This window comes from Trachinotus anak, unplaced genomic scaffold (assembly GCF_046630095.1).
Source record: "Trachinotus anak isolate AG129_WGS33_773 ecotype Australia unplaced genomic scaffold, CSIRO_AGI_Tana_v1 ptg000011l, whole genome shotgun sequence".
NCBI classification, from domain to species: domain Eukaryota; kingdom Metazoa; phylum Chordata; class Actinopteri; order Carangiformes; family Carangidae; genus Trachinotus; species Trachinotus anak.
Window position 1 is genome coordinate 16,351,739 of NW_027273862.1, and position 25,378 is coordinate 16,377,116.

Consider the following 25,378-nt stretch of genomic DNA (forward strand, 5'->3'; position numbering starts at 1 on the left):
CGAGCGTTATTTGATAAGCTCATTTCCCTTGGCATTCAAATCCCTCCTTTTCTCATGCTTAAAAGTTATAATGTTAGCGAGGCACATTATTATTCATACTCGGGATTGTTTCTTCAGCTAATTATCTGTGTTAGAAAATAATTTTGCACGTGTGATTCTGTTTATTCCGGTGGAATTGAGCAGCACAAAAGGGCAGACATTAACAATGCAGCTGGAATAGCTGAGGAGCCAACTGTGTACACAAAGCTGGCATACGCGGTCAACAAGAAGCTTAAGAGGGATTGGGACACTGCGGAAACTCGGCCAGAATAAGCAGAGCAAATTTGCATTCTATTAGAATTTACATCTGGTTAGAGACCTGTTTTACAAATAAAAAAAGCCATCAACCTTTTTGTCAAATCATGTAATAAGGGAGTGTTTTGACACAGAAAGAGGCATAACAAGCGATTTCTGATCGGGGATTTAGGCAGCATTGTTACAGGGGGATTTTAGCTCTTGTGATCTCGTCAGCTGACAGTCGATCTTTTCTCCCTGCAGCTACTGTATATCGACCAGGCCCCAGTGACACAGCAGCTGCTGGAGACCTGCTCAGTGCTCTGGTAGGTCAATTCAGAGTGAGATATGTGATAGTGACAAGCACAAAAAGGTGTGATTGGCAGAGGTTAGTAGCCTAATACACATGAGGCATCATTATGGCTGGGTGTTGAAACTCTCTTTATTTGGTACAGACCAAAATGTACCTGAGTATCAAAAACTGTCAAGATTGAAGTGTGTGTGAGTGAAGTGTTTTTCCTTACTTAACTTTTACTTACTTTGTTTTTACTTATTCTCAAATAATTTCTAAATTAAATTTAGACATTTGAGAACAGGGCACTACACTTTCATAGGGTTGGAAGACTCACAAGAGACAGATAAAAAATCTCTTCAAACTTGAAGCAGAAGAGGCCATGGCATCCCAACTTTTAGTCTCTAATATAGGCCCAGCTACAAAAAGCCCACTATTCCCATATTGCAACTGAGTATCATCATCAGGGTCATTTGTGAAACTCATCAAACAGAAAACATTATACATCTGTTTTCACAGGTTAAGTAGCATATTGATAAGTTAACTGAACCAAACTCAAGTAAAATCAACAGAGTGTCCATTAAATGAAAAAGCATATCAGAAAAGCATCCCTTTAGTATTGGAATCAAAGCTGAGATTTCAAGATTAATATATTGGCAAGAGTACACAAAAATTTAACAAAACCCAGCCCTAGGCATCATCTAGTTGTTTTTTTAAGTACACTGAAACATCACAGAATGCTGTTTAATCATCAATTCATTGGAATTAATAATATCTCTCTTTTGCTTTTGCAGTGCTTTGACTATGAGAGGAACTTGATTAGTGGAGCAGAGAGCCTACAGAAGAACCTATCCAGATTTGGACATCAATTTGATTATTCGGATCCCACCTTTCCAATCCCATGGACAATTAGCTATTACGTTTTCATGAATGATTTTAGAGTTTGGGGAAACTTGTGGTCTCAAAAAAGCTATGAAGATGTATTTTTTATGTGTTATTCAAGTACCCAGATTTGTTATGTTTTGTCTTTTTTGAGTTTGCAGCCTCATTTGAGAATTTCACTTGTGTGTTTCTTTAGATGGCCAGACATGGCATTATATTGTAAAATGTAGCTCTGAATAATCAGAGACCTTGTCCATGTGGTGGAATAATATTTTTTTTACTGCCCTTTGTTGTTATTTATCAGAATGTCCTCACATCAGCGTATTGATCTCATTAGTTTTTAGAACATGTAAGCTGAATACATGATGATCTAAAAGGAATATTAATCTATTTTTCATGATTAAGTTTCTTTATATTGATTTCTGCAAAACAAGAGTGCTTGATGTGTTTTGAGTCACATACAGTAACTAATCCCAGAGCCATAGACCCCACAAGCCAATGTAGCCAAAATCTTAATGAATATGGGCATGTAGACAAAAAATGGCAGCCAAATAAAAGAATAATAAAGGCATCTAAATCCTAACAAGCCTGCCTTTGTTCTTCCACTCCACCCACCACAAGTTGGCTGTGTGAAAGCAGGCATTGTTGCAGCTTTGAGGGCAGCTCTGAGAGTTCCATGCCCATCGGCCTTCAATCACAAGGGATGTCTGAGTTTGACAGTATAAAGTCTTTCTTCTAGAACAAAATAAGACCCCTAAGCAATAGTGGATGAGCTGTTAGTAACCATACAGTCCACAGGGAGGTAGACCAAGCATGGTAGTACAGTATACACAAAGTGTTGGTTAGGGATAAGACAATGGACCAGTAAAAACATTGCTGAATGCTGCAACTCCCTTAAATTTCTTACATTTACTCCGAATTAAATGTTATGTTATGTTGTGTACTAAGATTCAGTTTTACCAAATAAAGACCAAGAACAAAGTTTGAGTGAAGTATGGGAAAACTGAAAAGAAGGTTGTGAAAAAATTACTTAAATTACTCAGTCATAAAAAAGATACCTGAAGCTTTCTCTTTTGCTTCCAGAAGTTGTAAAGTCAGTTGTATTGTACTGACTTACTCCTGCTTCCATAGCAGGTGCATCTGTTCTTGCAGCATACTGTCATTCCATACATCTGGTTGTGCCCATCTCTTGTTTCCTTTGACTTTTCAGAGGGCATCAGTGAGGATAGACTGTGAGCTCACATAGCGGTTGCTGTGTTGTAGTAGGTGAGTTATTCACGCACTGGCAGCATTTAGGGGTTAATTCCAGTCTTACAGGAAAAGGACACCATCGGTTTCTGCCTTGGCCAATCAATAAGCAACATTCTTTCTAGCATAGCAGTCAATACACAACACTTAAGGTGTCTGAGGAAACTAAAGAACACCAATAATTGTTATTAATGCCTTAGATATCCCCAAGCATTGCATTCAGAAGCAGTAAAGGCCTATTCTGCTCTAGTAAAGTGTATTTGAATACTCACTGGGAATATTGACCAATATTATATGATCAATTTCTTTCTAAAATGCCTTATATGACTGTTGTGTTGACATTCTGAGGAAATTTAAGCCATGCTAATGGCATGACTCTAGGGATGGTGATGTCACTCTGTCCGTGTTGGTCCAGAGTGAAATATTGTGGATTACCATGAAATTTTGTACAAGCATTCATGGTCAATGGAGGATGAATCCTAATGACTTTGGTGTACTTTTCCTTTAGCTGAATTTTTTGGTTTTACTGAAATTCCTCAGACACTATTTAACTAATTCAAACCCAAGGAATGAATTGTAATCACTTTGGTGCGTACACCTAATTTATCCGATAATTGTCCAATATTGCTTCTTAGAAAATGTTAGCACGCTAGCACTCAAAACTAAGATATATGAATAATATAGAATAACAGAATATATTATACCTAGCATGAGCATGCTGATATTTGCATTTCGCTCAAAGCAACACTGTGCAAATTAAGCCTACTATGGCTGTAGACTCTTATTGAACACATACAGAAAGATAGTCTACTTTGGAGCAGGTTGCACTGCTGATTGTTACTTGTTATTGGCATTCAACTTTAAAGAGGTGGGCACTTGTCTTGGACATAGAATTTTTGCATATCTATATTTTTGCATTTTGTCAAATTGATTCTCTTAACTTACAAAAGTAATATGAAAAGATGTTTTTACCATCCTAAAAATGTTAATGAGTCAGTTAACTGTTGATTAAATATATATATAGAGAGAGAGAGAGAGTCAAAAAAACATTTTCATGATTGACTTGATTACACATGAACAGTTTTTAAACCACATCGCATCAGTAATTTATTCAGTTTAAACACACCACAGTTCACAGAATTTAAATAATTCTTACAGTAGTCCTCACATGATGCAGGGACACAACACACAAACAGGCTTTGGTGTACCGATTGGAACCAGCCATTGCACATTGTATGCAAAGCCACTCTATCAGTACAAGCAGTTATCAAGTGAAGGACAGCTAACAACAAACATGCACTGCTTCCACAATAAACCACATGTGGATTCAGAACTGGTGAAGGTAAGGGACTACAGAAGATGGGAGGGTGGGGGTGTCACATTCAAAATTCAATCAAGTGAAGGCCATCTCCAGCAGCGTAACAGGGAGTGGAGGGGGGTAAGATGAGGGGAAACTCAGCTGAAGTTTCCACTGGGCCTGCTGTGCTCCTAATGCAGCCTTGGATGTAATTGGGTCCCAGAAGGCTGTTCATTATCGGGGGTGAGCGAGGCAACAAAACAGAAAGGGGTGGAAAGAGAAAGAAAATGTCTCATTCTTTGCTCAGTGCCTCCGTCCCGCCACCATTATGGGACAAGAGTTAATTAAAAGAGCAGTTGATGCCTCTGTTTTTCTCATCAATCTCACTTCTGCTCTTATTAAGTTTGTAATGACAGCAGAGCTTGTCCCTGTCTGCCACCAGACACAAAAACAAGGGGGAGGAATGAGTGGAAGGGAAGGGCGGGGCAGTTAATGTGAGGGACAGCTCATCTCAACAAATCTCAGTGTTCAACAACTAACATTCACTGTAATCCCTCCATCAAAGCTCAGGGTGACGATATGTAGTCAGTAGAGGAGAGCTGTACTTTATGAAAAGGCAGCTTCTTTATTTGGGGTGTGGCAGAAGAGCTCATTTAAGAGGCGTGGCTTTGCACCATAATCCTGTGGCTCCTATCTCCACCGCCTTGGAGGCCATTTTAATTCCCTCCATCATTACAGGGACCTTCCCTGGAAAGCTTTGGTAAAGGTGACTGCTGACACTGTCATTCACAAGGACTATTTCAAAATGTCAGCCCATAGCTGAGATTTGTCTCATTAAAGTTGGTGGAGTCCATTATATCTATCCCCTCTTCCGCCTGCCACGCTCAATCAAGACGACTTGGAGAATTGAGGGGGTCAAGGGAGCGCTCATAATCATGGTTATTTGCATAAGGGTTACAGTGCGACAGACTATCACTGACCAATAAGAAAGGAGAGAAGCAGAGGGATACAACTAAGAGAAAAAAAACTGCAAGTTGTTGCACACTACATTTGAAGAAATCACAGGCAAGCCAGCCTCTTTTTGTCTTTCCCCCTCCAAATTGATGCCAGCGAGTAAGACTGGTTTCAGCTGAGAGGCATCAAGAAATGTCAGCATAACCGTGATGAAGACGCTGGAACATGATCCAGGCTTTTGTTCAATAGTCTCGTGACCTCAAGATTTACATACAGCTTCAATAAAGCCAGACCCAAGATCCACCCACATATAGCCTAGCTCTTCATCTAAAGCATATCAACATCTTTACAGCTGAGGGGTTTCAAAGCCCCGGGATCACTCATGTAGATGTGTGACATCTGTGGGTGCGAGAGCCTGAGCGAAGGAGGGACGGACCCAAGCTTTTTGTTTCTCTCTGATCAGTTTCACTCGCCTCAGCTCACAATTGTGAAACTGACAATGACAATGACAACAACCATTCTGCGAATTTCATTATACAGCTCACAGGACTTTGCTGTGTTTAGGTTGTGTCGTATTTGTATTTACATGTTGTGCTACCAAGGCCCAGGACCTCAAGTTAGTTCTAAGAAAATATTGATCATATGCAGAAGTTGACTGTTGGGATGATGTAAAGTCCTTTCCAAAAAAACTAATCAGTGTCTTTATCATTTATTCTAATTTGGATGAGCAAGTTTTGTAGAGATAAGTAGCTCGTTAACTGACAGACACTGTTTCATAATTTACTGTTTCTGTCAAGAAAAAAAAAAGCTAAACATTACCTGGCTCCAGTTTCTGAAATGTGAGGATTTGCTGTTTTTTGTGACAATAGTTAACTTAATATCTTTGGATTGAGTTGTTGGATGAACAAAAAGAGCAAATTAAAGGTAAAACTATTATCATACAATTATTTAACTGATTATTATTTATAATACATTAAATGGTGAAGCCATTGTTCCAGCAAAAAATCTCAAATGTGGTTTCAGCTTCACACTTGTGAAGATTTGCTGATGTTCTTTGTCATATGGTAGTAAACAAATCTTTTGACGTTTGTATTGTTGATCGGACGAGTTTGAAGCAGAGCAGACACAACTCATTTGTGAATAGAAAATTAATCTGCAAGTATCTGATAATCGTTTAAATGACTCAGTTGCAGTCATTTACACAATTCAAACAATTGGCTGGTTGGAGGGCTGGTCTGACAAAACAAGCAAGTTTAACGGATTACATTGGACTTTAGAAAAATGTGATTTCACTATTTTCTAATATTTTGTAAACTTAACAATAAATAGATTCTGGAAAGATCTCCTTGGGCTCGAAGAAATTATAACGGGGGTTTTCGCAAGTTTTGGAAATGTTAAGATAAAAATTGTTGATCTGGAAGTAATTGGCAGCTTACCTTTGCAATGACTGATAAACTCTCTGGCTGTTTAGACTAGGAAAAAATTGTGGACATCGAGCATGTGCACAGCCGAGAACTTTCAAATGAACCGTTCACCACTGTTTTGTTTGTATAGGAACACAAGAGAGCATTCACTGAAGAGCCCCATGCTGCTTAGAGTTTTAGTTGCCTCAAATAATTTGCACCACTTTCACTTATTGAGCTAACATTCATGCCACTGACTTGAAATGCTTGAAAATCACATCATTATTTTAGGTACTTGCAGTGCACAAAAACACACATTAGTAACTATGACATTAAATGAAATCACCTTGGATTAGAAAAATAGCTAACATTTATTTTTTTTTCTTTTACAAAAGATGTTGAGAGGAAAAAAAAAAAAAATCCATTAACTGTCCCCCTGCTGTCTGAGTCCCACATAGAGAAGAGAAAACAGAACCACTGTCACTATCTAAACATGGCCTTCATTGAACTGCACTGCACTGAACTGAACAAGCCAGTGTATCTGAAGCTGCATGATATTCTGAACAGCTGAGAGGGGCAGCAGAGGGCAAACATCAACAAAAGCACATTGTTTACCCATTTAAGAGATATGTTTGCAAACATTCAGAGGAAAACCACAAAGGAAAAAACTGTGCGCTTTTTTTTTTTTTAAAACACAAGGACCATGAAGATAAAACAATTGATTATATTTAATCCAGTATGGTGATGTTTTGAATGAAGCACAGCTGTGGTACATTACATTGTTGGAACAGGCATAACTCAAAGTACAAAAAGGTCGATTGCCTAAGCCTGTATGAGTGTAATGTGTGTGTATGTGTGTGTGTTAGGGGGTATTATAATACATATCTAGAGTATGAAGACACTCATGCCACAAGTACAGTCTGAATACTGCTTTAGTGTGTCAAGGAGTACCTCACAGTGGCGCACACACTGTTCAAGCTGCAATAGTACAAGTAGTAAATGCGTGGACACAAGACACAGGCAACATTAAAATTAGATCACTATTTATCAGCCTCCCTCTGACAACAAACTCATGATGGAAAAAAAATGCAGCAGCAAAATGTAGAAAATTAAATGTTTCTAGCACAGGTAAAATCATCATGTTCATATGTCTGTAAAAACACTTTTCAGTAATGACAACATATTAATACTGTATATAGAAAAAAAAAACAACACATCCTTTAGTCTTCCTTAAAATGTATTATGGAAACAGTTGGCAGCTGTCGAAGGTGGAGGGGGGCTTTTTGATGGTCCTTGCTCATCTTTGAGTCTTGTGCCTTATACAAGTTCTCACTCTAGTGGTCTGTACATGAACTGCAGTTGATCCTGGCCATGCTGACTGGGACAAATGGTAGCTGGAAGGTACAGTGTTTCCTTATGCTGGTGTGGTCCACGTCTGGATGACAATGAGTTCTAACGAGCCGACGTGGTTGGTGGGCTTTAACTTCAAGGAGGAATTTTACAGTCCAAAGCGGGCAGGGGTGCGTCTGGGTGTCATGGGCAACTCCTCTTTTCTGCCTGGTGTGCAGATTTTCACTGCCCTGAGTTAGAGGAAAAAAAAAATCAGACAAGTTTTATTTGCTGTCACAATTCAGCCTCATTCTTTGCTGTACTATTTAATCAAATACTAAACATTGCTAACATTGGGAAAGCAATTGTGGTTTTTAATTTCAAAAAAAAGGATAAAGGCGAGAGAAAGACTGGCCTGTGCAGCTGAATGTGAACATGAAAGCAGTAAGACTGGAGGAGAATGAAAAGACAGTGTCGAGTGTTGGGACGTAGAGCCTGACGCCTCTGACAGCACAATCTATCATCTTTAATTACAGCAACGTGACATCCTCACACTGCCCACACTTCCCTCATCTCTCTCTCTTCCACACACACACACACACACACACACACACACACACACACACACACACACACACACACACACACACACACACACACACACACCTGCAGCAATTACAACCATCAGGCCATAACCTCCTTCTGTCACTGTGTCCCCCTCTCTCTGTTCACTTCAAGAGAAATAGTTGTTTCTTTCCATACATAAGCTTCCACTGGTTTCACACCAGCAGTGTACACATGTAGACATTAAGAGTTAATGTACTGGCGGTATTCAGATTTGAACAGATTAGCTTCTACCACTTTGCATTTCTATTTACTACATATTGTCTATGTTTTAAATTACAATTTAGCAAATCAGACTACTGTGTTTTAAAAATTAAAATGTTTTTGTCCCATCAATATAGTAGATATCTACTGGTTTCTGTTGCTTTATATACAATATGTAAATCTATTAGGCCTGCATACATTTTTTATCAGATAAATTATTGTTGAGTCAAAATGCAGATGTCTCAAATTAGGCTGCCTGGAGTTGTAGCAAAATTACATCCATAAATCTATACCTGTACACCCTGTGGTCAAAAATGGTCAATAAAAATGTGAAGCATACATAGGCTTTGTATTATTTGAAATGTGTTTGATATTAGTGAAGATGTGACACTACAGTTTTGGGTTTGAGAAGTATAAACATGTTTTTCTAAAGTATGTCTAACTAAATTACAGACTAAAATTGGGAAAATTATCATTTTAACGAGAAACTGCCTAAACACAGAATAAGAAAAAGGTAGTGCAAATCTAACAGTAGATGTGATGCCAACTTTTAGTACTTGACAGAAGGGCTGCAACTAACTAAAAGCCCAAAGTGACATCTTCAGATATTTTGGTTTGTCAATCCCACAGTCCAAAACCCAAAGATGCTCAATTGACAGTCATATAAGACAAAGAAAGACAGCAAATCCTCACAACTGAGTGAGGAGTTCTGTTCCTATCAAAAAAACAGAGGTTCAATACCCAGCCCTATGTATACATCAAGAGGCTAAAAGCTGTGGTATTGTCTTGTAAATGCTTCATAGCGCACAACAAGGGACCCCCACTTCCAGCTCTTGCCACTGATGTGATTCTAAGAACACTGACTCCACAGTTCTACATTTATACACAAAACAGATGACTGGGCCATTTACTAATTCACACCACTGATCTGTGCTGGTGAGCAGGGAGACAGGTGATGAGCAGCCGGCACACGAAGGCGTACCTGACAAATTATTTCATCCTGGTCACACTGAACTCATAGAGGAGATGCTTGTGAGGCCTGCTGGAGGACAAAGGAAGCCAAGAGCCCAGGAGAGCCTTTGAGGTTCATTATCACACATTGAACTTCCTCTGCTTAAATCTAATTCTTAATCCTATACCTCGAGTGTGATTATTTTCAAAAGATCTGTCACAGACGTCGTCACACAAACTCAAGACAGATAAACCAGCTGATTAATTAACTATTAAAGTTCTTTTTAAATCTGTCTTTATAACATTATTTCTCTGTGTAAAGCTCCTGGATGGGTGTGAAATTAATTTTTTGGTCTAATTTGAAAATGAACGTTCCCCTCCTTTCTCTCCTCTGCTATGGCACAATTTAAATTGCTGCTGTAATGGGGGTCAGCCAGGAGTCAATATTATTTCTTTTTGTCTCGTCTGGAGGGACCAGAGGTGAGAAAAGCTCATCATGAAGAGTGAGAGAGTTGGAATAGAGAGAGTGGGAGAGGAGAGGAGGAGGAGGAGGGAAGGAGGGAGGGAGGGAGGGGTGAAGATTTGGAACAGCAGTGTGGAAGGTAAATTAAACGTTTCTATCTTGACTGTGTATGGAAAATGAGGGCCACGGAGAACTATTGTTGGATGAGGCCCATTTGTGAAGAGGAACCAAAAGGAGGAGAGATGGTCACTGACTTACTTAACACTGCCAATGTTGCTCTTCTTCTCTTGTTCCTCTCGGCGTGTTCTCAGCTGCTCCTCAGCCAGAGCCATCTCCTCCTCCATATTGCTGATCTCCTCCTTGGCCCGCCGACGGTTCTCCTGGAAGAGCAACCCAAAGAGATTGGACAGTAAGGTCTGGGTCCCAGTCAGTGTTCCTGTTCATCTCAAAGGTGCCAACCAGTCAAACATTTCTTTGTAGATCTGCTTTCTGCACAGGAGCCATATTTTCCCCAAACTGTTGCCACAACATTGGAAGAACACTATTGTCCTAAGGCCTAAAAGGCTGTAAATGAACCTAATATGCATTGAGCATGAAGCAGCCATGTATTGCCTTACCTGTCTGCTTTTTCCTGCATGTTTGATGCTGTAAAACATGGGACCCAGTTCTGCCAGCCACTCTCCATCCACTGCAGTCACACACTGCATGTACTCCTACAACACAAAGCACAAGTTGAACATCAACAACGCATATATCATTTAATTGTTTTAATGCTGGCTAAGCTCTGTAGTCGACAGATTATTTACCTTGGTGGTCATGACCAGCTCGTGGTAGATGATGTAGTCAGGGGTGTAGCCCATACCAAACAGGGAGCTGGTAGGATGGAGGTGGCATGGCATGCCTGTCCTCACGTTCACATATTCCCCAATGCCCTGGGAGCAAACACATGCATAAATAACAAATTAAATGTGCGACTCAGAATTCATGGATGAGGAAAATGGGACCCTGTGTGCTAAAGTTTAACTGTGTGTATTAGTCCATGTGTGTGTGTTTGTGCCTGCATCTACGGGTGCACTTTAAGGTCAGAGCAGAGCAGGTCATGTGGGCTAATTTGCTTCTTCACCTGGCTTAGGCAGCAGGAAAATGAATTTTAAGTATATCCAACACTGTTACGATTGCTTGGGTTAGCCAGGAACTCATAAGTCAAACTGAGAACCTTGATTATGTAGTCATGATTTCAAATTCCCTTTCAGATCTCAGCGCTGTATTAATGTGAGGCCAGAAGGGATATTTCACCACTCTGTAATTATGCTGCTATAAATCTGCCACAACCAGTTGCCACTAGGCGTAACATATTAACTGAGGAAAACCCTGAGTGCAGAAAGTACCTTGAGCTTGGCAGCCTGGTGGAAGTAAGCAGCACATATGCACTTTCTGATGATGTCCCAGTCTGAGCCACAGGAAATCAGGTTCATTCTCTGCTGCACCATGATGTCCTTTAACTGGGAACGCACCTCACGCACCTGTACAAAAACATTATGTATTGGAAGTGGAACCATATAGAAAACAAGTGCTACCTGTTGCTGATTGTCCAGAGTGAACAGCTGGTTTAAAATCAGTTGTTCGAGGGAAAAATACATCACTGAGTGTCACAGAATGAAATATCAGAAGTTGCCCTATTTACAGACCGACAGCATTTCAAGTTATTCAGCAAGATACAGAACAGGCCTCAAAGCACCTGAACTGTAAACTACATCTACTCAACCACCGAACTAAAGATAAGAAAACAACAACAACAAAATTTAAAGTGTGAGACCTGTAGGAATTCAACAAGTGAAAAGTGATTGACAGGTTTCCAACCAGCTGTGGGAGTCTGACCTTGCGCATGGCCTTGGTGTGGATGAAGTGCTCGTTGCACCAGATGCTGGAGTAATTGTTGTTCTTCCACTGCATATAGACATTAAGGTAAGTGAGGTGGTCACTCTCTGGGACTGAGAACTTCTCCCTCACCTGATCACTCTCCTCCTCACGACCCTGCAACGCAAAACACACAAGCTCAATATAGATAGATGCCACCTTTAATGGCCACCTTGCATATGTACTCATTCAGCAAACATGAGCAACCTTATTATTCATTTGGCGTCATGTTTCTTGCGCACCAAGTGAATTTAAGTCAGTATTCATGCTTTATTTTCCACTGTGTTCACCAGTTAGTCTCTAACTCTGTCTGCTGTTTGGTGCTGAGCAGGTACTGTACAGTGGGCTTTTAGTGTCTTTTTACTGAACAGCCGTGTGGTACAGCCAAAATCAATGCTATGAGAGTAGTGAGAGTGAACCACAACAGTAAGTTTGTGGGCTGGAAAACCTAAGCAAAATTTTTATAAGGTGTCATAGAGCTGAGCAAAATTGTGGGGTCTCTGGTTTCAATACTATGAGCGACCCGTTTCACATACATGTACTCACAGTGTGATCTGTTGTAAATACAAAAATATGGATTATAGCTATTTTAGAACAACAAAGTACATTAATACAAATGGATTCTTAAAAAAATATGTAAAAATGGTGATGCCTGCCTCTCATCTACTTTGTACTGACACTTTACAGTAAGTGGATAATGAATAGTAGGTATTTCAGTTATGTAGTAACAGTCTCAAATGAGACATACCTTAGGTCTGTAGAAGATGGCTGGCACAGACAACATGGAGACGATGATGAGGATGTCAGCACTGCAGCCCATGTCACAGGACACAATCAGCATCTTAGAGAGGGCGGGGTCAAGGGGAAACTCCACCATCAGACGCCCCGTCGGTGTCAAAGCACCTGAGAGGGCAAAAGAGAACACAATTATAAGGTCACACAAGTGCATGAGATGTTAAAAATGTAGAAAGGACAAGAATAAGCCAAGTGATAAGCTTCTTTTCCATCAAAAGCCTGCTGGCGTGAGGGTGAAGCAAGTATAATGTGACACTTATTTGTCTATCACCATGAGAGAGGAGGATGAACTGCTGACAGCTGAGAATACTTGTAGAGAAAAAAAGAGCGAGATCAAAAACTTTGCCAGTTCTGATTTAAATGATTAGACGACAGAGTCTAAGAAGCTTATGAGTAGGAAAAGCAGAGAAGCAGAGCAGCCAGTTTGGGGCAGGTAAGCCTTAATCAGAGATAATCTGCTGTTAACACACCATACAGGGAATCATCAAAAGTCCCCCCTTATCCCCAAATCCCTAAATCCCCTGGAATCTGGCTGAGGATGAGACAGAAATGAGACCCGACCAGTCAAATCAAACACAGGATCAGTTACTAGGCAATTACTCTACTGGCTAAATCTCACAACTACCTCCTCCAGGCCTGTTTGCAGTGTCTGCATCATCACTGCAGCATCCTTTACAGAAGCTAGTCTCCTGTCTGTGTTTGCAGTTTCAGCATCACTATGTAGCAGCTCAAGTCCACAATAATCTATGTTGCATCTTCATGATGCTGCACGTACTGTACAAGACTGTTCTAGGCCAGGTACCGCCTGCAGCAACAAGCAATACAAAACTGAGATAATTTTGTGTAACAATTCTGATACATTATCAGTGAGTATTTATTGAAATGAATTGTTTAATTATTACTTTATTAAATGGTGTGAAAAATACAAATTAGTTTTACAGTACACGTTAGTCACCATGTTTGCATTCATACGTACCAAATTTAAAATTACTTATTTATGTGACTCTTTGCAATGTCATTTAGCTGCAATAAAAAAACAGGGTGGAATGAGTTGCTTTAAGACTTAACCTGTAAAGTTATTTTAAATTGTATTAAATTTCATTCTACAGATAAAACTGATTTTTGACAGAGTCTTTTTGACAAAGTCTTCCTTTGGGGACATAATTAGTAACTAACATTAATTTTCATTAAATATAAATTTTCCAACTATTGTCCTCATTAACTGTTTGGTCTATAAAATGTTACATGACTACAGTGAAAAAAGCACAGCATAATTTCCTAAATACCAGGGCGGTGTTTTTTCAAATGGCTCATTTTACTCGAGAATCCATCAAATCCCAAACATATTAAGTTTACCCTCACATGAGACAAAGAAAAGTATCAAATCTTCACAATTAAAAAACTTTGCATTTTTGCTTGAAAACTATAAAGTATAATGATTAATCAATCTGCAAAATAACACAGCTCTACTTAGCTATCAAAAAAAGCTATTAAAATGCAATATATTGAAATATTCAACATATTGAAAACCAACACTGTAGATGTATAACATCATAATGTGATAACATCATATTATCATGCCTCTGGTAATTCCAACCCCTGTTCACCACCCACCTGTGTTGTCCAGAGCGCCCAAGATCCAGAGCTGGTACATGGAGTTGAGCATGTTGTCCTCAGGTGGTGGATCCATGAAGTGGAAGAGGAGCAAATCCTGGACACCCAGAGACTTCAACAGCAGGACTACATTGGCCAGGTTGGTCCTCTGGATCTCTGGTATGGTGGTAGTCAGCATCTCATTCTTAAAAGCACTCTGAGTATAGAGCCTGGACAGAGAGGAGGGCACAGAGGCACAGGTGGACATAGACATAAACAATAGGCATTAGATGAAGATCAGCTGCAACGGAAAATTCAGGAAACTACAATTTATTTAGGGAAACATCTACAGCCTGAGTTAAAGTAAAGGACCTGCCTTAAATCTTACTAAACAGCTGTTGAGCAGCAGCCTGATGTAGTAGTCTATAATTGCAGACTGATTTGAATGTATATGGAGGTTTTGAGCTTGTGTGTGATTGTCTGCCATCACAGCTAAAAGGGTCTTTGAGTGGGGAATTCTCCATGCATGTGGAGCAAACGAGTGTGACTCGATTTGTGCACAATTTTTGCACAATTCTACAATGTTTGCACTGCAGGGAGATCTGCTGCAACAAACCAAGCACTCCCTTTTCTTCCTTAGCTGTTAAAACAAATGGCAGAACTGTGTCATGGTGAAATTAAAAGCAAAATGAGTCAGATAGATTATGTGTGTGCAACTTAAGCACTCATGTTTTACTGTCACCAGTATATTGTTGGTTGCACCACAGCGCGTGTAGTCTGGGGAGGAATAAATAAAGGTCCATCCGTTCCTGTTTAAAGCCTCAAAATGTTGATTTATTAGACAGTGAACTGCCGAAAAAGGATTATAATTAAGGTTTACAATGTTGTTGGTCTGCATAGTTGTGTTAGATCATATACCATAGTGTATGCTTTGTTTACATTATGAGAAATGGGTACCCTGAGGGTGCAAAGCTGATATGAGTCTCACATTTCAGTTACAATCATCCTGTTTTTCTATCTTTCCAAAGAAAATATGTAATACAACAACAACAATAATAATACTAAAGAGAGAATATGTTGCTCAAGGATAGTGAGAGAACTGTGATCTCAATTCAGATTTTTAAAAAAATCATGATTTACATTTTAACTATAATTATGCAGCCCTACTTTCTGTATTGATAACTAAAAGCCAAAGTTAGGAGATACCTGTGCAGAAACCCCAACATGGCAAAATATGAACTATGCATTATTTCCGGCTCAGCACTCTTGGCATGTGACTATGCACATGTGTTTGTGCCTGCCAGTGTATGCTGGCAGCAGACAAGGGCCTAACTATTACCTGTAACACTGCCCTGGTCCTGTACGTCCTGCTCTGCCAGAACGCTGGTTGGCATTAGCCTGGCTGATGGGATAAACCTGCAGTGCATCCATTCCAATGCGAGGATTGAAAACCTGTTTTCAAGAAAAAAAATAAGCGAGTAAAACATAAATGTTGTTGGTTTGCATAAATAATGTACACAAAATAAAGACCTGTCATAAACTTCAACATCAAAATATATACATATACAATTTATTTACAATGTGACTTGAGGCCATGGAGTACCTTGAGTTTGCAGTATCCTGAATCCACAACAAACATGATTCCATCAACAGTGAGGGAAGTCTCGGCAATGTTTGTAGCAACAATACATTTCCTCACACCATCTGGAGCCTAGCACAGGATGAAACAAAGTCAGCTATATTTTCTCACTTGTGGCTATAACATGTACTCAAAATACGTAGTGTGGACATGCATGTGAAATAAGGGAAATACATTCAAATCTAAAAAAAAAACCAAACATTATGAGCAGTGACTTATAGAAACCTTCTGGAAGATCTTGGCCTGGAGGTCAGATGGCAGCTGGGAGTAAATGGGCAGCACAGCCAGAGGTGGAGCATTCTCCAAGTCTTCCAACCGCTCCACAATCTGATCTGATGTCACCTGCAGGGACAAGAAAATACTTTAATTCCCTTCAGACTACAGAATAGATAATCTGTTGTTCTGCATACTAACACACAAAATATATATGAATGAAATATACATATTAAATGTAAAATGTTTAGTTTATTACATTTATTTATGCAGCACATTTTCTACATGGAATTAAAATCACAGTCCTTTATAGAATATGTTAATACACAACAACCACTTAAGTGATAATACCAGCCATGTTTCTCACCTCAATATCCTCCTGCCCGGGCATAAAGATGAGGATGTCTCCCACCAACCCACTGAGGTGGATCTGCAGGGCCTGCTTCACTGCTGCCTCCACATAGTCCTCCTGAGGCGTCTACACATCACACAACAGAACACATCAGTCCAATATAAACCAAAAATTATTATTATTATTATTATTATTATTGTTATTGTTGTGTCAAGCTGGCAAAAGGATCTACTGTCTAAGATGCAATATAGTAAGGATGTATTGTAAGTGCCTAAAGAGAAAGTAGAATGGAAACATAAACATACCTTACTGAACAAGATATCTACTGGAAATGTTCTTCCTGGAATATGGAATATAGGTACATTGCCAAAAAATGCTGCAAACTTGTCTGAGTCCATAGTTGCAGAGGTAACTATGAGTTTCAGATCAGTGCGTCGAGATACAACCTAGCAGGAAACAGTAGACAGAAGTGGTAAATCATCATTGAATCACACAGTACACACGGCTATCTGTCTTGGAAATGCAAGGAAATCTATCTTTAATGGGGTGTTCTTGATTATGTAGTTGTGTACTGACCTCACGTAACAGGCCAAACAGTACATCAGTGTTCAGGGAGCGTTCGTGAGCCTCATCCATGATAACAGCACTGTAGTGGTCCAGGTCTGACTCCCTCAGTGACTCCCTAAGCAGGATACCATCTGTCATGTACTTTATCAGAGTTTTCTCTGATGTGCAGTCCTCAAAACGGATTGCGTAGCCCACCTACGGGAAACATTGTTAGTCAGTAATCAATTAGAAATAATATGTCTGTACTTTAGAGTACTTTCCTACACCAAATACTATTGTATGATATTCATAGGGATTACACAACATTCCAGCAAATTATGCCATCTTGTTAAAATCAAAAGTGCTTCATCTAATATCAGTTTTTTGTGAGAATATAGCAATTTTTGACAAATTCTACATAATATTTAAGCGGCTCCAGTGTTTCCCTTTAGTGACACTCCTGTTTAGACCCTGCTAAACCCTACACCTGCAACACATGTTGTGTCCAGTAGATGGTGGTGTTATTCCATATATGAATGAAGTTTGTGTTAGGACCTACAGACTGCCCATTACACATTAGATTTCATACTATACTGTACAAGAAATTTTAATCAACTTCATAGCAGAGATACAGGAGCAAAGGAAGCAGGAGCTGTGTTTGTCTCTACTCAGAGATCATAGGTCAACTATACAATAAACAAACTACGTATATTTTTGAAAGTACTTATTTGAAATTAAAAACAGGGCAAGAGTTACAGTTGTTAATCAAATTGTGCAATGCTGAGGTGACATCCTAGCTCAAGTTTCCCTTGTCATTTTAGATGATTGAGAAATGATTTAAACTTGTTGGATACAATTGTAAAAAGCTCTTGCCATCAGCATTTGTCTATTCCCATATCTCAGACATCTAAATGTTATCATCTACCAAGCTGTCAAAAACTGCAATAAATAAATAAATCATACTTCTTGTTAATTTTGCATATGGTTAAATTAGCTAAATTAGACAAATAAATTAATATGAGATGGCCATTCTATTTCCACAGCGATAGAGGACCACACAGAAGCAGACTGGTGTAACTCCAGTCAGCTGTCTCACCTCCTCTCCAAGGTTGGTGCCAATCTCCTCGCTGACTCTCTTGGCCACACTCATGGCTGCCACTCTACGGGGCTGAGTACAACCCACCATGCCGTAGCTGGTGTAGCCATCTTCATGCAGGTACTGGGTCAGCTGGGTGGTCTTCCCACTGCCTGTCTCCCCAACAACAATGACTATGCTGTTGTCCCTGCAGATGAACATTGAAACAGTCAATTATATCTCAGTCTAAGAATAATTCATCACAATCCTGATGCAAAAATTCTGTTTGTGTATACCTTATGATGTTAAGAAGTTGCTGTCTGACAGCAAAGATAGGCAGGTACTGTCTCTGCTCCAGAAGGCTCTTTTTCTTAGCAAACTCACTGCTGGCCTCTGTCTTCTCCTTCATGTGGTCTGCAAATTTCTGCTCTGCTCTGTAAGGCGGCAAGAGAACAGTCACCAAAAATGAATATGGCAGGTCAGACTGTCTTACTCTACAGTTCTGCGAGTTAAGCCTGGAAATTATTATTTTTTTAAAAAGTGAAATGTCATCTAGATCCAAATTTTGAATAGACAGTCTGGTCTGGTCACCTGTAGTCTACTTTGCCATCCTCGCCAACTACTTTGCCTCCAGAAACATCTTCCTCCTCTTTCTTCTTGATCCCCATGATATCTCCCAACTTGGTGCCTGCCAATTCCCAGTGTTTGTGCTGTGCCTGAAAAAAGAATTATTCCAAGCATATCATACAATTATTAAAGCTTCAGATTGCAATTTCATGCACATTCAACACACAGAAGTGATGACAAAGCATCTGGTGTCACATTTGTTAAGTTGTTTCATCTTGCTGATGGTTGTTTGCAGTGAAAATGTCATCCATCAACCAGGTAAGGTAATCTTGAATAAATTATTTGTGAAGTGATGAAGTTAGACAGCATTGGCATTATCAACTGGACAGGTGCGCACCAACAAAGCCCATTAACATTTCTCAACAGACGAGTATGAAGATCATGTCTGGTTTTTTATATTCTTGCATACAGATGGACATAGCAATGATGGCGATGAAATACATACTGGTTTTAACTTTAAATGTATGAATCAACAAAAGCTGCAGAATCACGAACAACCTACATTTCATCAAACATAACCAACTACTGGTTACTTTTCTGGGTCTTGAATTTAAAATGTATGGGTATTCATCATGCTGGATTTTATCATTTGGTTACCTTACAAAAGGTCAATGTTATTTTCAAACACCTTTTCAGCTGAGAACTGCAGAACTTCTGTCTTAGAGATCCAGGACTTTCTATTAATATATGACTGTCATAGTGATTTTAAACTGACCTTACACTAACCTTAGACCAATCTGCTTATATAATGTAAAACTAAATTTGTTAACTTGTTCAAACCAAAGTCAAGCAGTGTCACACACACATTAAACCCAGGTATCTATCTGCATCGGTTTGAAAGTAATGCACATTTTCTGTAAATCTGCTTCATTTTAGTATTTAATCCAACCTTTTTGCGTTCTTTCTGCTCACGATGTTTACGGACGAGCTGGCTGCCCTTTCGAGAGATAATTGCCATGTCAGAGGTAGCATCTTTCACAGGAATGACGGGCTCTGGCTGCAGCAGGAAAACAAATACACACATACAAACATTTAGATCAAAAACAAAATCCTTTAGTATAATTCTGGCAAAAATATATCATCAGATGCACTCAATTGTAATTAAATATTCCAGCCAAGGTCACCTGCTTAGTGAAGACTATTCTTCCATCCAGGAAAGGAGGAACCAGGTTGTGAACCAGCAAGTGAACCTTAGCAGCATTGTCCTCCTCAAAATCTTCATCCACCTCCAACCTCTGCACCACACCACTGGTCAGCATACGGTTGGTCTCCCACCGCTCATTATCCTGAAAGAAGAAATACAGCTTGATACACAGCCATGCTAACACAGAGAGATGCATTAAAAAGACAAATAGACAAATATGTTGACATACCGACACTCACCGGCCACTTTATTAGGTACAGCTGTTCAAATGCTGCAAATATCTATTTTGCCAATCACATGGCAGCAACTCAATGCATTTAGGGATGAAGACATGGTTACGTTATTTGAGTGACTTTCAACGTGGCATGGTTGTTGATGCCAGATGGCCTGGTATTTCTGCTGGATGATAGGGTAAGAATATGCTGTCAGCAACATGAAAGCATGGATCCATCCTGCCTTGTATCGACGGTTCAGGCTGGTGGTGGTGGTGTAATGGTGTGGGGGATATTTTGTTGGCCCCTTTGTTCTAACTGAGCATCATTTAAATGCCACAGCCTACCTGAGTATTGTTGCTGACCATATCCATCCATTTATGACCACAGTGTACCCATCTTCTGACAGCTGTCACAAAGCTCACATCATCTCAAACTGGTTTCTTGAACATGACAATGAGTTCACTGTACTCAAATGGCCTCCACAGTCACCAGATCTCAATCCAACAGAGCACCTTTGGGATGTGGTAGAATGGGAGGTTTGCATCATGGATGTGCAGCCAACATATCTGCAGCAACTGCGTGATGCTATCATGTCAATATGGACCAAAATGTTTCCAGCACCTTGTTGAATCTTAAAATCTAAAGCAGTTCTGATTTAGATTTAAAGCAGTTCTGAAGATTTAAAGCAGTTCTGAAGGCAAAAGGTTTACCTCAAAAAAGTGGCCTGTGAGTGTACAGTATTTGCCTGTGCATGCAGACACACAGTTCTGATTAGGTTGATATGAAGAACTGTGGTTGTACCTCATTGATCTGTCGCTTCTGTGCAGATATTCTTTTCTGAGTCTGCTTCTGAAGAATCTGTTCTCTCTTCTTTACATATTCATCAGACGTGGAAGTGAAAGGGTTGTGGAACTCATCATAGCCTTCATCCATCATGTACCAATCCCTGTCAGCTTGCTGTAAAACAGTAACACAATAAGAGTTGTCAAAAACAACCATACCACCAGAAAATAGTTAATAGTTTCTATGAGGCATGAATGAGAGATAACTCGACCACTCACCTTCTGGTCCTCCTCCCACTGTTCTTTCTCATCCTCATCATCAAACATAATTCCTCCTTCACCATCTTCTTTCTTACCTGAAGACGAGACAGAGTAAGAAATGGTATCAGACATACACTATTTAAATCTTTCATATGAGAATAAGTGGCCTATTTTTTAGAATAGTACCTTTTCCTTGTGATAAACGAGGTGTAGAACCCAAATGCTTTCTATCATTGGCCCATTCATTGTACTTATAGGATGGAGTAGGTAGTGGTGTGTCATCAGGATAACGTCCTCTGACTGACCTAGGCACATGGCAGACAGATGTTATGGAAGCACCAGGTAGCATTAGTTTTTCCGCAGCTAAGCATTTGACATGTTTGAAGTGTATTCAATCGTTTTGGGAGCAACAGAAAGAAAATGTGGGCTAAAATGAATGGTTGTTTTACCTTTCCCTCCTCTCACTCTCGCGGCCAGAGCGATGGCTTCGCTCTGAGCGATCTGACTCTCTGTGAGATGGGGCAGGGGACGGAGACTCCCACTGGGAATGTCTTGAGCTGGCATAACCACTGTCATCCTCATCCCAGTTGGAGCGTGAGGGTGTGAAAGCATCTGTTTAAAATTAAGATAGCTTAGTCAAACAATATAATGAAAGGTGCTTTGTGTGATTACCATTATATGATGGTGTAACAATGTAAAGACATAAATCAAATAAATGATAAACAACACTACCTCTTGGGCGATGCTGTGGTGTCGGGGGTTCGTCTCTCTTACTACCCCGGCTTATGCGATTAGACCAACCATCTCTCTGTGACCGCTCACTCCTCTCACTGCGCTCCAAACGCTCCGACCGGCTGCTGCCACGACTGTGGCTACTCTCTCGCTCATCTGACAGACAGAGACAAGGGACAGTTACTCTCAGCAACTCTGATGGCTTAAATGAGTTGCCTCTAACATTTGTTTTCATTATTGACTGATTTACTAATCAAGTTTTTCAAATATTGATCAATTTCACAATAAAGAAATAAATAAAGAAATGTAAAAAAAAAAAAGTAAGATAATGACGCATCAGCAAAATGTAATTTATTATTGTTGTAAAATCACTCCAAAATAAAATGCATTAAATTTACAATGTTTGGAATTTTATCTTTATAGAGGATGCTGGACCACGACTAAAAGTCTAATCACATTAAATGCAATTACTGCTACATGATTGTGTCATCTTTTGAATCACCTCTTTCACTCCTTCGGTCTCTGCCCTTATCTCTGTTCCTTTCTCTGTCTCTGTCCCTGTCCTCTTTGGAGGAGGCGTAGACTCCATGCTCACGTCTGTCTTTCTCTCTCTGCTGGTGTCTGCGTTTGAACTCTTCACTGACCCCTCCAGGGTTTGAGGGAGTCTCAGAGCCAGTCACACGATACTTCCTGCTGCGAAGAAAACAATAAAACAAAATCACATGTTAGTCATACTTTACATATTAGTATGCCAATACAGCTAAAATTAAAAAAAATGATTAAAAGGGGAACAAAGAATATTCCAGCAATACAGAAAACATTTAGAGGGAAGGGGTATTATGTTTTACAATTGCTAAGTGACAGTCCTGATTTAGTATTGGATTGGATTGCATTGATATGGTAAGGTAGCCTTTTTCTATAAAAGGATTCATGGGATAAAATCCATAAAAAGTGCTTTAAAAACTGGTAAGTCCAGGGGTATATAGACCCAAAGTGCTGAATATTAAGTAAATAAAACACCATGAAATTACCGTATTAAATAATACAAACAAAGTTCTGCCTACTATTCTAAATAAATGTCCAACCTTTCACAGTTATGAAGTCTATTGCATTACTATTTCACTCCAGAGGTTTTTATTTCAAAATTCACAAAAGCTTTTTACCCCCAATTATTGTTTCATTTCATGTCACTTTCATCTCAAAATCTTGAGTGATATTATGAAATAAAAGAATTTATTTTGTTTGTTTTTACTCATGTATGTTTTTACATGCATGTTTTTTTTAAATGTCTTGTTTATTTAATAGAACACTTTGGTTTTCGATAGACATGAAGGATGGGTATTGTCTGCTTAAATCATGTTCAACAAAATATTGTCACGTATGAAGCACTGACGCTTACCTCTCCTTCTTAGTGCCTCTGTTCTTATCATCATCTTCTTCATCAGACCCAGAATCACTTTTACTTTCCTCCCAGTCCTTGTAGGAGGAAACCTTTGACTTCTTTCTGTTTCTGTCTTCACCACTAGCATCTGCCTGTTCCTTACTCTCACGCTCTTTCCTTTTCTGGGCTGCCAGCAGATCCAAACCCAGCAGAGATGTGCGTGGAGTGGGTGCCCGAAAAACATGGGGCTCTGCAGCAGCACTCTTCTTCTTCACAATAAGACCACCAACTTGAGCAGCTGGATCAGTCCCTTCCAGCCTGTGCATAGACACATCGTCATCCATTATCTGTGGGGAAATAACGACATATACAAGACGTGAAAATGTGTAATACTACTAAACTGTTATTTTATGACAATTCATGTGAAGCATAATTCCCCAGATATCGTTTCTAACAAGCTTCAACTGGATTATTTCAATAAACAATAATCTGTGGGTATTGTTTTAGATAAATCATTTGACCTAAAAGAGAAATGCCCATTTCAAGTCCCCAGAATCAAAGGTGGCATCTTCAAGATGCTTATTTTGTTCAACAAGCAGTCTAAAACCTAAAGATATTCAGTTTACTGTCATAGATGACTAAGAACAATTAAATGATTACAATTTTATCTTAATAAACCACTTAAATAATTGGGTTATCGAAATTGGCAACCCAAAATATATTTAGAAAAATTAAAGGCTTTTGTCGTTATCTACCATCAGAACAATTAATCGACCTATTACTTTCAGATCAAAGGGGCAACGTAATATAATCTATAATTTACACAGAAACAACTAAACAAACAACCCACAGAAATCTTAGCTAAAAATTCGTAACTCACTTTTATAGCATGCACACTATCAGCATATTTCCACTAAGAGTAGGCCCACTTGCTTTCTTATGTGTCCTCCGTTTAACAATTGTCAAATAAAATCAAAATGAAACAATCACGCACCTCAGAGAGCAGCTAGCGTTAGCTGAGCCGAGGCCGGCTACGAACTGTGGGAACTGCCGCCTTTTCTTTGGGTTTAAAATGCAGAAACTTTCAAATCAAGTTAAAGATTTGAGGTCTGCTAATGGCCTGTTAAGTAGACCAGGAAATGAGGGACCTCTGGCTGTCACTGCAAAATATCTAAAATGCCGTTTTCGTAAACACGACGCGTATGTTTACAGGCGAGACGGCAGCCATTGCAATCCCACAATTCCCGAGGAGTGGCAGAAAAAAACCCAAACTTTATTTACACGAGTTGAATAAAACAGGAAGGAGAAGAAGACAAAAACAAAGCATGTACACACAAGACTCATTCAACCACAAAGAATAAATAAACCAGAACACTTAAATGTAAATGTGAACAATAAATATGAAAGAAAATGTGGGCAAAGGTGAACTGCACTGAATGATTAAAACATGGATTGGAAGAACAAGAAAAACAAGAGTCTTAAAAAATATCTTTCAATCTAATCCAAAAATCTCCATTACCATACCACGATCAAAAGTTAAAAGACAACAGGAAATGAAACATTCCCATTTAAACAGTTTTAACGTAGAACATTATTAAAGGTTTGATGATTTGTCTTTTGTTTGTTTATGTTTTGGAGGTGTTAAATATTGTTTTAAAAAATAGTTTAAATTGGACCGTAAACTAATGAAATATTAATTTAAAGAACTTGTTGCTGAGAAGAAATGGAAATCACATCTTGGTCTTGAAATTTAAAATCACAAAGAAAACATACCAGCTGCCTCAGAAAACTGAAGACTGTGTGGCATCTCTGCCTTATGTTTGTGTAAAGTACTATGAGTTTTAAACAGATTTAAAAAAAAAAAAAGAAAGAAAGAAAGAAAGAAAAGCTAGGGGGTAGATTAAACATAATGATGGTCACATCAAGTTCATGCATTTTAGTGCACTAACTTATATTACTAACACTTGCACAGTACTCTGTTTGTTATGTTATTAGACGCCTATAAGAGGCAAAGATTTTGCAGTTAATCCTCTTAAAATGGTGCCAAAGGGGTTTTTTTTTCGACAAAAGGCTAGCAATCGACACCATAACCAGTGATATGTGAATATATAAATGTTTATTTGGATCTTATTTATCCCTACTTCATTCATTTCAGTCATTTATTTACTTAAGCCTCAAAAATCATT

The 25,378-nt window shown here is 39.2% G+C and overlaps 1 protein-coding gene across 2 annotated transcripts; it reads right to left on the bottom strand.

The window, feature by feature from the left end:
* Positions 1 to 6,701: 6,701 nt before the first annotated feature.
* dhx38 (DEAH (Asp-Glu-Ala-His) box polypeptide 38) lies at positions 6,702 to 24,445 on the bottom strand. Of its 2 annotated transcripts, none has more exons than XM_071489048.1 (27): positions 24,187 to 24,445; positions 23,211 to 23,539; positions 22,314 to 22,504; positions 21,812 to 21,967; positions 21,529 to 21,691; positions 21,266 to 21,384; positions 21,098 to 21,174; positions 20,838 to 20,993; positions 19,802 to 19,963; positions 19,567 to 19,674; positions 18,642 to 18,766; positions 18,347 to 18,484; positions 18,072 to 18,258; positions 17,006 to 17,191; positions 16,735 to 16,875; positions 16,445 to 16,555; positions 16,090 to 16,206; positions 15,829 to 15,936; positions 15,565 to 15,677; positions 14,247 to 14,455; positions 12,586 to 12,740; positions 11,799 to 11,954; positions 11,309 to 11,443; positions 10,727 to 10,852; positions 10,538 to 10,633; positions 10,179 to 10,300; positions 6,702 to 7,929 (listed from the first exon to the last, which is right to left on the bottom strand). In XM_071489048.1, the coding sequence occupies exons 2-27, from the start codon at positions 23,534 to 23,536 to the stop codon at positions 7,848 to 7,850; spliced, it is 3,765 nt and encodes a 1,254-aa protein (XP_071345149.1). In that variant the 5' UTR covers positions 23,537 to 23,539; positions 24,187 to 24,445; the 3' UTR covers positions 6,702 to 7,847. The 2 variants fall into 2 exon arrangements, with proteins under 2 accessions (XP_071345149.1, XP_071345150.1); XM_071489049.1 differs by having other exon boundaries at positions 7,060 to 7,929; positions 22,314 to 22,501; positions 24,187 to 24,324.
* Between the last annotated feature and the right edge of the window lie 933 nt (positions 24,446 to 25,378).

Coding starts and splice junctions, on each gene's coding strand:
- dhx38 (XM_071489048.1), bottom strand. CDS start 23,536: ATGGATGACGATGTGTCTATGCACAGGCTGGAAGGGACTGATCCAGCT. Junction 20,994..21,097: donor AGTGGGAGGAGGACCAGAAG/GTGAGTGGTCGA, acceptor ACTGTTTTACAG/CAAGCTGACAGGGATTGGTA. Junction 18,485..18,641: donor GATGGCAAAGTAGACTACAG/GTGACCAGACCA, acceptor GCCGCCTTACAG/AGCAGAGCAGAAATTTGCAG.